At 38.9% G+C, this 12,707-nt stretch overlaps 1 protein-coding gene and 1 pseudogene across 1 annotated transcript in view; both read left to right on the plus strand.

The window, feature by feature from the left end:
- The window catches only part of si:dkeyp-51f12.3 (uncharacterized protein LOC107988041 homolog), a gene marked incomplete at its 5' end in the record, with an annotated part of 5,585 nt that extends 3,521 nt beyond the window's left edge, over nt 1–2,064 (plus strand). The window contains one exon of the mRNA XM_059497853.1: nt 1,516–2,064. Within this exon, the coding sequence (XP_059353836.1) occupies nt 1,516–1,690 (175 nt within the window). The remainder of the gene's footprint in view (nt 1–1,515) is intronic.
- A 2,244-nt stretch (nt 2,065–4,308) lies between these two features.
- On the plus strand, nt 4,309–7,390 carry LOC132091914 (barttin-like; annotated as a pseudogene).
- Nucleotides 7,391–12,707: the final 5,317 nt, after the last annotated feature.

A 12,707-nucleotide genomic window follows, 5' to 3' on the forward strand; every position in this document is an offset into this window, starting at 1 on the left:
GATATTTTATTTGGTATTTAATAAACAAAAACAACTGTGTGTCACTGTCAAAACATAGCTCATAGTTTGTTAACCATCTCTGCAGTTTGTTTGGTGACTTTGGTGGTGGAGAAATCACACTTCTTAGCTTGAAATTAGCTCTGTTAGGAAGTCATTCTGTTATGCCCAGCTCAACACAACAGTGTTTTTATGTCAATTACAGTAATTCATTTAAGAGTTTAAACTGACTCCCTTTAGTCAAAGCCTTCAGAAACATTTTTAAATGTTTCAGCGCTTGACAAGATGCAATCATGTCATGCATTAATGGAGAAACTGGGAGAAAATGTTAAGGCAAGCTAATGTTTACAGAAATTAAGACTGAACAGCTGCTGGCCGTCAGATTCTTTCAGTGTTCCATGTCTGAGGGAAAGAGAGAGAGAGAAAGGACTTACTGCCATTTAAATACTACTGTAAAGTGCTGGTACCTCATAAAGATCTTAGGTTATATTTAAATCTATTTTATGAATTTTTGTGGGGGGTGGCTTGCTAAATCAAAAGGGGCCAAAGCAGTTCATTCTGACCACATGATCAGTAGTATAAATGTTAACAGAAAGCAGTCAGAAATGGTACACTTGCCCAGAAAGAATGAGGAGGGAGTGAACGAGAGGAAGAGAGACAAAATTTTTGTTTCTTGCAACATGCTGAAGCCATCAAATCAGTGCCTATGGTTCCCCCTTCTCCCCACCCCTGTCTTTTTGGCAACTGAAGTACAGTCGTTTTGAGGGAATAATGTTAAACACTCACACTCTTTGGTTCAAAACAAAAAAAGAACACAATAGCAAGAACACACTAGGTGATTTCAGGCGATTTGGTTTTCTTTTGCAATAAATGTTGTCTCTATAATTCCATATTATCTGAATGTATGATCAGAGATCGAACTGGTCATTTCAAACAAAATCAGGACCAAACTATGTTCACTTGGAGTTCATTTAGGAAGTTCGGTACAGTTTGCCAAAGCGAACTTTCCAGAAATCTGGTAAACACCTAGTCTCCACGAAAGTCAGACATCCATAAATAAAACCATGAACACATTGCACAGCTGCTTTATAGTAGAAACTGAAGTTGTAATTCTAAGTGAAAGTGACACTGTTTTTATGTTTAATACTATAGCTGCTATACAGTAAATAAACATGACTTGACTGGAGTGTGGTATTGCACAGCTGGTGCGAACATATACACATTGCTATGATTAGATGCTTTCCTAACTGCTGTTTTCTCAGCCCTGAGTTTATTTTGTTGTTGAGAGGAAAGCATGCAGCATAAATGTACATATTAATTTAAATGCTCCAAACAGTTTGAGTGCCGTTGAGATTTTTGCTAACAACAAAAAATGCGAGGGTATTTCAAACCTCTTTTACCCCTAAGCAAAGAGCGAAAAATAACTTTGCCGTGGGTATACTGGGGCCTTATATCCAGTTGAGTTAAGCTACATACTCAAACTATATTGTTATATGCATATTCACTGCTTTTACCCAGGAGGCTGGATCGGATCCGGAGGGCTACGGCAGAGGAGCACAGTTCAGTCCAAGTGCCTCCCACCTCAGACACCAGTCCACAGAGCCAACCTGCAACCCCTCCCCCCTGGCAGATGGAGCCGCCACCATCCTATGAGACTGTTATGAAGACCACTACAGCTGTAAACCAAGCATAACCACTTATTTGACTGTAGACAACGACACATTATGTGATTATGAAAAGTTGGTGTAATTGGGGGTGCACAGATATAAAAAATCTGTCATTCACAGTTAAGCCAGTAATTATTTTATTGGGTAAGTTCACCCCAAAATGAAAATTGTGTCATTAATTACTCACTTTTTTTTTTTTGCGCAAAGGAAACAAAAATAACAATTTATTCAACCATTCTTTTCTCCTGAGTTAGGCGGCTACTTCCGTCATTTTAGAGAGTATTACAATGCATACGCACTGTTTCCCCTATAAGTGTAAACAATGCTTATAACGCGGTTACGTTCATGTGTGCACTTGAACGTAAATGACGAACGTTAACATTGTTGATTATGTCCAATATGTTTTTGGGTACTCTCCGAAATGGCTGAAGAGGTAGCATAGCTCAGGGGAAAAGAATGATTAAATTGTTACTTTTGTTATCTTTGCGCAAAAAAAAAAAAAAAAAAAAAGTATTCTTGTATCATCGCAAAACTGAGGTTGAGTCACTGATATCACATGGACTGTTTTACCGATGTATTAACTACATTTCTGGACCTGGGGACATTTCACTTGCGTTGCTGACTATGGAGGGTCAGATAGCGCTCAGATTTAATCAAAAATAAATTATTGTTAATAAATTTTGTTCCGAAGATGAACGAAGGTCTTAACAGGTTTAAAGGATGAGTAATTAATGACATCATTTTCATTTTGGGGTGAACTAACCCTTCTAATGGCTGATAACTGATGAATGGCCATATTAAAATCTATTCTATATATAAATACTATAAGTGCTACAACTGAATGTACTGTAGGCATCAAAACACAGCGATGTAATGAAAGATATTTTTCATGTGCAGTATGGAAGGTATTTTTCAATAACTTTCATTTTTTTTTAGATGTGCTAAAAAAAATTGGCTTTGACTAAAAACAACAAAAAACAACTACTTTTTATGCATGAACACACAGCCCTGCATGCACTCTACAAGAGATGATGCACTTAAAGGGTTGTTTTTTTATATCTCTGTCCTGCAAGTTATTGCTATAGTAGATACAGACTACAAAATGTATCTGAATGTAAAAGGGAAACAACTCAAATAGTTTTTTTTTTTTTGAAGCCAATAATTTACGTCCATCAAATGTATTTCGTATTTATGCACAACATATATGCACAACAATTTGAAGGCTATTTCTGTTAACCATCCTATAATCTTGTTTCTCACTTTTTCATATCAGTGTTTGTGGATATGAAATTGAAAACTTAAAGCTTATTTACTCATCATCATCTGCTTGAGGTCACCATTGAAGGTTGATTGTTGTTAAGTTGTTTACTTTCATTTGTTTTATTGTATTTCTCTACAGTGTTTTTACTGGGGTCAAAAAACAGAAACATATTACTAAAATAGATACCAGCCACAGTAATGAAATATGCATTCAACTGGGAAAATTATCAATATGGGTTTTAAATAGGTCAGATAAAGGGAATGAACATACTTTAATTTGAAGGGACAATAAGAGATTAATTTAAAAACTTTGTTATTTAATATTACATATACACTACCATTCCAGTTTTGGTCCGTAAGATTTCAAAAACAGTAATATTATGAAATTCTACAAATTATAACCATTTTCTATTTTAAAAAGTAATTAATTGCTGCAATGGCAAAGCTGAATTTTCAGCAGCCATAAATCCAGTCTTCAGTGTCACACAATCCTTTAGAGATTATTCTAATACGCTGATTTGATGCTTAAGATAGATTTCTTATTATCATCAATGTTGAAAACAGTCAAGGGGCTTAATATTTTTGTGGAAACAATCAGTAAAATAAATGTACATCTTTTTACTGCTTTTATCAATTTAAAGTCCCTGCTGAATAATTACTTTCTTTAAAATAAATAATCATAAAAAATAACTCACCCAAAACTTGAATGTTTTTGTATATTACTGGGCTTAGTGGAAACCCAAACATGAAGTCAAACTGAACTGAACATGAAGGTTAAGATGCTAGGTTATGAATGTAATGCCACTGAGTACCTCTTTATTAATAAGCTGAACCAAATATTGAATTGTGCCTTGATTTGTACTCATTTTTCCTAATGACCAGAACATGTTTTTGAGAACATTTTTTAGTGTATATTATCAGATTTTTCTATATTAATGTTTGACTTACTGTACATTGTTGTAAAATATGAAATTGAGAATTTTATTTTTTACATCTCTCTTGAATGTCACATTCATAGGCCTATATTTTTTCCTTGTGTGTGTCGTTTTAATAATACATCACATAATACTGCATAAGTGTGTTTTCAGTTATATTTTGTCAGTTACACATTGTTAGTATATTACTATAACGTGCATAAAAATACAAATACACCATATAATACAAAAACTGTATTGTTAATTTGTATTTGGTAACCAATAATCTTATCAAACCAAAAGTTTTTGTGTATTCTTGTTCTTTATTTCTCTTCTACTATATCATTAAGATGCCAGCATTCCTGAAAATGAACATATTAAGATTGCTCAAGCCAGTGCAACCTTTACCTAAGGGCAAGTCACCTGACTAAGACTCATTACAGGTTCAGTGATCCGAATCTCAGTGCCCTTCACCTCTATGGGGACACATTCATAAAGCTCCACCCACTCACTGGTACTTTCCTCTGTTAACATACCAACACTGGACTTGTAAGTTTCCTCCATGGCAGAAAACAAGCCGTACTGTTATGGGCTCATCATTCTGGGGATGGCGTTTGTGGCGTTAGGTCTGTTCATGATGTCTGTAGAGAAGCCACGTTCTGCGCTGCAGGAGCGATAATGGTGGTTATGGGGACAGTCTGGTCTCTGTGTCAGTGTTACCCCAAGGTAAGGAGGGTGGGCTGTTCCCATTATTTGCTAATAGATGGATTTAATGTTTTTCGTTCATTGCAGATAATCAAGCATGTGCATATAATTTGTCTCTTTGTAGAATTCAAGGTGACAAAACTATTTTGGTGTAGCATTGTAAATTAAGTTGTCAAAGTATAATATCACATGTGAGTGTTTCACCTGTCCTACAGGTGACTGTCATACTGCCAGATAAAGATAAGCTTTGTGGGACTGGGAAACGGGACTTGAGTGCTGAGAGCTCAGATGAAAAAAGGTTAGAGTGAACTCTTTTCTAACTATTTAAATTTCAGATAAACTGCAAACAACATTGGAAAGCATACATTTGCCAGTGGGAAACAAAATCAATTCAAGAACCTATTGTCTATGTTATGTTATGTTATGTCAATAAATGTGGTTCTCTAGTCTAATTCAATCTCTTCCTTCTTTCTGTCATTACAATGTGTGTTTGTGTGTTTTCTGAGAGCCCATCAAGATTCAAGTCTAAATTCTCTTCCTCTATAACTGGGTTCAGCAGTTGACTAATTGAATCTTACCAGCCAGAGAATGTAATTACTCTGAATATGATAAGATTATTTTTGGTGAAAATCTTTTAAGAGACTAGGTTCAACCTTACAACTCAACAGCCTCTTAGAATCGCTCTCTCTCAACATCAATACTATTTGATATAAATGACACTAATAATAGTGAGTTTTAGAAAGCCGTCTACAAAATAATGAATTCATCTACCTGCCCGACAATTAATAAATAAATAAATAAAAGTAGCAATTGACATCACTACTCAATATCATCCATCTTTATCTCCATTATTAACTTTTTTGTTGACGGACATTCACACATTTATTTATTTGCCTTTTTTGTAGAGTGACCAGATTTCTGTAAACCGGGAACACTCTTCATTTGACTCTTTATTTGAGTCAAAATATTATTGAAATCTCATTGGTTATCATCTTTGAATAAAAAAAAAAACAGGGACAATACATTTTTGAATGTTTTTGCTTTTAATTGTTGTGGGTCAATATGACATTTAATTAGATTTTTGGTCTCGTTTTAATACAGTTGACCAAGAAATCAGTTTATAATAATTACTGTTAATAGAAAGCAGTTGAAAAAAAAAAAAAAAAAAAAAAATATATATATATATATATATATATATATATTATAAAAAATATGACTTTACCAAAACACATTACAAAAATAAAGCAAAATAAACATAAGATATAATATTTTTGGACCAGTTTAAAAATTGTATTAAATTTTTGTTCCTGTAAACCACCCTTCTAATGGAATCAGTATAATCCAGATTTTTTGCATCAAAGGTATCCCAATCATACTAAAACGTTTTGAACCACCAACACAAACTGAAGATTTGATCCAGATCCAAATCAAGACTGGATTTTGTGATCTTATCCAATTTCAGAATCCTTTTTTCTTTTTTCTTTGAACAACCCATTTTTAATTTTCATCCAATCAGCTATCAAAAAAGTAAATCTTCAAAAGTAATTTTCTAAAGTAATCTGATCGGATTTTGGATTACTTTTGAACAACTGGGCCCAGGTGTTATGTCATTTCAAAAGGATTTCAGGTCATGTCAAAGGGATAGTTCACCCAAGAATGCAAATTTGCTTTTAATTTACTCCCTCTCAGTTTATTAAACATGTAGTTGACTTTTTCTTCAGTACAACAGTAAAGAAGATTTTTAGCGGAAACTGTGGTCCTTGGTGATTCATAAAATGCAAGTCAACTACTAGAGTCAATTGAGAGTCCAAAAACAAACCAGGCAACATAAAATTAGCTCTTGGCGATATATTGAAGTCTTAACATTCAGCCGGAAACTGAACATTATTTACAACGTAAAAAAAAACATGCAAAACGAACACAATGGTGACCAATACAACCCTAAATAATAATTTAAACTTTTTAAAACATACGTGCATTTATTTGACTTAAATGTCAGCATGTTGTAAAACTTGCAAGTGTGTTGTCACGTGCCAACATTTACATCAAGCGTGTACTCGTGAACCCAGGTTGGATAGTTATCATGAGATTGATGAGAGAACTCTTATGTCTGGGTTAATTTTTATCCCTTTCATGTGTAAAACGTTTAAAATGAGCATATATATGCACATTGAAATACTGTAGCATAAAACTTGCATTTATTTTCCTGTCACAATCCAACAAAACCAATAACAGCTCCTTTGGCTGGCTTCTGTGATGATGAAGTAGTAGAAATAGCGACAGATCCAAAACTCCACACAGAGAACAAACAAAGGGAGCATGTCATAGTCCTCTACACATGTCAAAGTTTTTCCAGTGTTCTGGCCTGCTCTAGAACTCCTTTGATGGACAGAAGAGGGTGGCCTAATGGTTAGAGAGTCAGACTTGCAATCGAAGGGTTGAGTTTGAGTCTCGGGCTGGCAGGAATTGTAGGTGGGGGGAGTGCATGTACAGTGCTCTCTCCACCTTCAATACCACGACTGAGGTGCCCTTGAGCAAGGCACCGAACCCCCGACTGCTACCTGGGTGCTGCAGCATAAATGGCTGCCCACTTCTCTCGGTGTGTGTTCACTGCTGTGTGTGTGTGTTCACAGTGTGTGTGTGTGTGTTCACAGTGTGTGTGTGTGTGTGTTCACAGTGTGTGTGTGTGTGCACTTTGAATGGGTTAAAAGCAGAGCACGAATTCCAAGTATCTTGACTGTATGTCACGTCACTTTAAGAACTCCACGACCAGACCCCATCAGAGAGATGCACTATGGGAAAGTGGAGGACTCGAGTTACTACACATCTGAGCTGGAGAGTGAATAGTTCCTGCTGATCCTAATGTCCAAATCATCATCTACATATGACTTACAACAAGATTTGCCAGACACCTATTTAGTCATACTTTTGTTTTTTTGTTTTTTATAACTTGTACAATAACAAAACATTTATGCATGTAATTTATGTCATCACATTAGACTGTTTAGTATGTTGATGTCACAAGGTCTGGCCATGAATTTGTCAAAAGCATATGATAATAGAATCGTTTCACTCTCAGGGAAATAAGGCTGGAAAAAGTTTAAACATTACTGTAGGTGATGAAATACTTGTGACCTGACTCATGTCTCCACGAAGACCAAAGGACACTGAAAGAGGAACTGCCTGGTGTGAAGTTTTTATATTGGTCTGTGATGCTCTTTCAAAAGAGATCTTTTACATTTGAGACAGCACAATGATTATAATTAATTTATATGCTTTAGATTATAGTATTTGAAATTATAGTACTTCAGTGTGTAAAACTGATAATTGTTGAGCCAGTTAGATATTTTTAGTCATGTAAAAAATGCATTACGCAATACTGAACAGTGAATCATCTCTGCCACAAATAAAGGCATGCAATAGTATTTTCTGTCACGGTGGGGACTTTCCATTTACAAGGTTCCATTTGTGCCAAAAAGAACTGCTTTATGCTATACATTTGTCAATGTCTTCAGTCAGTGCCTATGTGTTGAGATAAACAAAGAACATACTCCTCAACATTCATAAATGTATGTCCCCTTGTTCTATCATCCTTCTTGCTAGGCTTGTTATGTCCTTCATAGAAGGTTATTTCCAAAAATGTCGTTCCAATTATGCCAAAAAGTGTAGACTATGTACTATACATTTGTTTGTGGCTATTGTTATTACCCCCCCACAAATGACCTTTCAAAATCTTTCTTAAACTCTGAATATTATGACAAAGCACTAAGATAAAAGGACTATAACTATAGATTTGCGCAAGTTTAGAAATATAAATTCATCTAAATGTTTTTAGAAAACTCATCATTGAACATATTTATAGGTTCTGTTTGTCTACACGGATATCTCCAAAATGGGCTGCAGAGCATTCACTGAGAGCAGTAACTCGTAAAGCATAAAACACCTGAACACTTGATAGAAAGATGAACACATGACGGTAGACAACAGGAAATAACAGTATACATCGATAGATAGGTTTTCTTTTTTTTGGGGAGGTGCCATATCCCTTGACTTCTGCTTTTTTATTTTTTTTATCCTCAATGAACCTCACAAACATTTCTGCATTTTACATGCTCATTCAGGCATATTTGGTAAATATGTTTTACTTATATGCTATTGTAGCGTGGCCACAGAGGAGTAAATGGCACAATGAATAATAAACAAGAATTAATTTAATGCTGACTACGCCACCCCTTTCAAGTAAGGGGAACTAAACACGGACACACAGGTTCGTTACCATGGAGGGCAGAGACATGGGCATCATAATACAAAATGTTTATTAAGTTCACAATAATCAGATAAGACACTTTAAAACGACCAGACTAAGATATAACTCTATGGGTTAAACAACTACAACTCAGTACACCACATACATAACTCAAATGACTAAGGCTTAACTGTAGCAGGGTAGCCCAGCCGTAGAGTGATTATTCTTGACCCACGCACACACACACACACACACACACACACAGTGAGATAAGTGATCACACACACGGCAATCCACACTTTGTGCTCCAAACGCCACCACCAGGGTACTAGAACTAGCCTCCCTGCTCAGAAGCCTAAAACACAAGAGAAAACAATTAATCAAAATGCAAACAAAGTTATACCAGAACCTGATTGGAGGCATATGGCATTCTTAAATTACAAATGAACAAGATTCAGCTGAAAATCAATTGTCACTTAATAAAAAGATACACAAACAGAGGGTTTATAAAAGTAAATTACAAAATAAGCCAAATCAAATGAAGCAAGAAACAAATCAATAAAGAAACCAATACAATAAACAATGGGAGGGCAGGCCGAAGCACCCAGCCCAACACATACAATGTGGAGTTAGTTGGAGCAGCTACAGCCAAGAATGGGAAGGACAAATAAACAAACACACAGCAAAACAGCAACGTCGTCGTAATCCTGTTTTATGAAGGAAGTGATTGCCCCAACCCCCAACAGGACGGAATGCTCCCAAAGATAGTCCTGCAGATTTTGGTCATCAGGAGACACAAGTTATACAGTTGCTCACAGCACAACTCTCAACAGTTTATTTGAAGATGAATGAACTCAAACCCAGCCGGGAATAATGGCAGCCTTACACACCACCGCAAAGCAGATGAAATTCCAGCTTTAAGCAGAACCCACACACACCAAGGGCAGAGCTAGCAAATGACGCATCCCAGGTAGCCTAATTGCAGCCTTTATATATCAGCAGTACCATGTTCTGATAGGCTGTCGTTCTAATTACAGGGGAGGGAACTTATCCAGTCTGCCACAATCTGCCCCTAGCTATTGAATCGTCGTCCCGACGATAGAGTAATGCCAACCAGACCATACAACTCAATTCCAGGGCCTAAACAGGGCTGAAACAGAATTCAGTACAGAAGTCTCTGTCCTTAATCCCACTACTTCACCTGCTGCCCGTGGAAGATGGTAACGGTTAGAATGCTGACCGGCATTAACTCTCCCTGTACGTCGCGCAGAAACTTCACTAGAAGTGGACTGATCCACTGACAAAGGCTCTACCACCAGTGGAGTGGCTAGCCTTTCCCCAGGTGGTCCCAGATCCCCTCGGGCGACTAGTCCAATAGCCTCGGCTGCATCCTGTGGTGCAGCGGGACCCAAAGATGCAGGGTCCTGCATTACTGGCCTACCACCCAAGTGGGGAGTTTCAGATACCAATACCCACAAATCCACTTCATCCAACGATGGGGACTCCTCCAGTGGTGGTGCCTCAACTACTTCAGACACATCTGTAGGGCCAGGAACAGGGGAATCCTTTTGTACTCTGGTCTTTAACAGAGAGCGATGGACATGCTTTACCCTCCTCAAGTCATCTACCGGTGCTATAGTATAAACAGAACCTCCTGTTTTAGGTGCCCTCATCACCTGATACACCACTGGGCTCCAGATGTCCTGGATCTTACGGCGCCCTCTCATGCCATAGTTGCGGAGATAAACTAGCTGGCCCTCTCCCAGTGGTGCATCCCGAACATGCAAGTCATGCTTCTCCTTACGACGATTTGCAGCTGCCTTCAAATGCTCTCGAGCTCCCTCAAATGCCACTTGCAATCTTGTTTGATGCTCTAAAACCCACTCATTTATACTACTGGACCCACGCTCCTGCCCCCTACCTAACAAAAAATCAACAGGGAGCCGAGGCTCTTGGCCAAACATTAAGAAATAAAGAGATTCGCTAGTAGTTTGATGAGGGGTAGTGTTGTAACAGAAGAGTAATTGAGGGAGCGCAGAAGGCCAATCTACCTTTCGGGAATTTGGTAGGGTACGCAAAAGACTATGCAGGGTTCTGTTAAATCGCTCAAACTGCCCGTTACCCGCCGGATGATAAGGGGTAGTATGGGACTTTTCAATTTGATAGAGACTGCAAAGCTGTTGGATGAGGGAGGACTCAAAATTGCGTCCCTGATCGGAGTGAATACGAGCAGGGACACCAAACTTATAGAACCACTCGATCACTAAAACCTGTGCCACCGTCTCTGCTCTTTGATCCCGAGTGGGAACTGCAACTGTGTACTTGGTGAAGACATCAGTCATCACCAAGACATTCTCCAGCCCCAAACGGGAAGGCTCAAGAAGGGTGAAATCAATGGCCAAGATTTCATTCGGTCTAGATGCTAACAAATGGCCCATAAAGCTCTGATATACTGGCTGAGAGTCCTTGGCAGCCTGACATCTCTCGCAGTCTCGACACCACTGAACTACATCTGATGTCAGGCCTGGCCAGTAACAACGTTGCTGCACCAACTCAGTGGTACGGTCAATACCTTGGTGCCCATGTCCCTGATGCATTTGTGTCAGGACCTCTCCCCGCAGGACAGATGGAAGAACCAACTGGAAGATCTCTTCACCCCCATCTGGACGGAATATTCGACGATGCAAAATCCCTTCCCTTTCCAACAACCGACCCCACTGACGAAGTAGGACCAAAGCAGTCTTAGACAGCAGTTTACGGTCCTCAAACGTAGGGCGTATTCCCCGCCTCCAAAAACCCAAAATTTCCCCAATCACCGGGTCAGCCTCCTGCAAGGCCCTCATGTCACCTGAAAAACTAGGCAAGGCCGAAATCACAGTTTGAGTCGCTGATGCAAATTTATCTGCCCCCAGTGCTTGCTTTACATCAGCTGGGACCTCAGTCCCAGGCAACAATTCCCTTACCTCCAGCAAGCCAGGGGGATCTCGTCTCGACAATGCATCAGCATTTTTGTTATTTTTACCTGACCGATACCTGAGGTCAAAGTCGAAGACTGCAAGCTCGGCAGCCCAACGTTGCTCCGTAGCTCCAAGCTTAGCCGTAGTCAAATGGCTGAGGGGGTTATTGTCTGTAAAAACAATACACTTTTGCCCTAACAGATATTCCCTAAATTTCTCGGTCATGGCCCACTTGAGCGCCAAAAACTCCAACTTCATGGAGCTGTAGTTGGACATGTTGCGCTCAGTGGGCCGTATACTACGGCTAGCGTACGCAATCGGTCGCACTTTACCATCTTGCTCCTGAGACAAAACTGCCCCTAAACCCCTGTGGCTAGTGTCTACCTCCAAGATAAAAGGCTGTGAGAAATTGGCATAAGCAAGCACTGGAGCGGTAGTAAGTCTACCCTTCAACTCAACAAAACTCTGCTGGCACTGCTCAGACCAGGCATTAGAGAAAGTCTGACTTGGTTGAGTCCTGGGCTTAACAGCCGTCCATTCTGCCACCAACTTATGCAGGGGGGCTGCCAGCTTTGCAAACCCCTCCACAAAGCGGCGGTAGTAGCTGGCAAAACCCAAGAATGAGCGTAATTCTGACACACTTGTTGGGCGTTGCCATTCAGCTACAGCCTCAATCTTCCGAGGATCAGTAGAAACTCCCTGTGCAGAGATCACATGTCCCAAATATCTCACTTCACGTTGAAAGAATGCACACTTTCCCAATTTGGCTTTCAGCCCCTCACGTTCCAGTCGGCTTAAGACAACTTCTAATTGCTCTAGATGCTGTGCCACTGAGGAAGAAAACACTATGATATCGTCAAGATAAAGTAGTAATGATCTGCACTTCTGATCCCCAAACACCGGTTCCATTAAACGCTGGAAGGTACTCGGGGCATTACAAAGCCCAAAGGGCATTCGATTC

This window comes from Carassius carassius, chromosome 18 (genome assembly GCF_963082965.1).
Source record: "Carassius carassius chromosome 18, fCarCar2.1, whole genome shotgun sequence".
Lineage (NCBI taxonomy): Eukaryota > Metazoa > Chordata > Actinopteri > Cypriniformes > Cyprinidae > Carassius > Carassius carassius.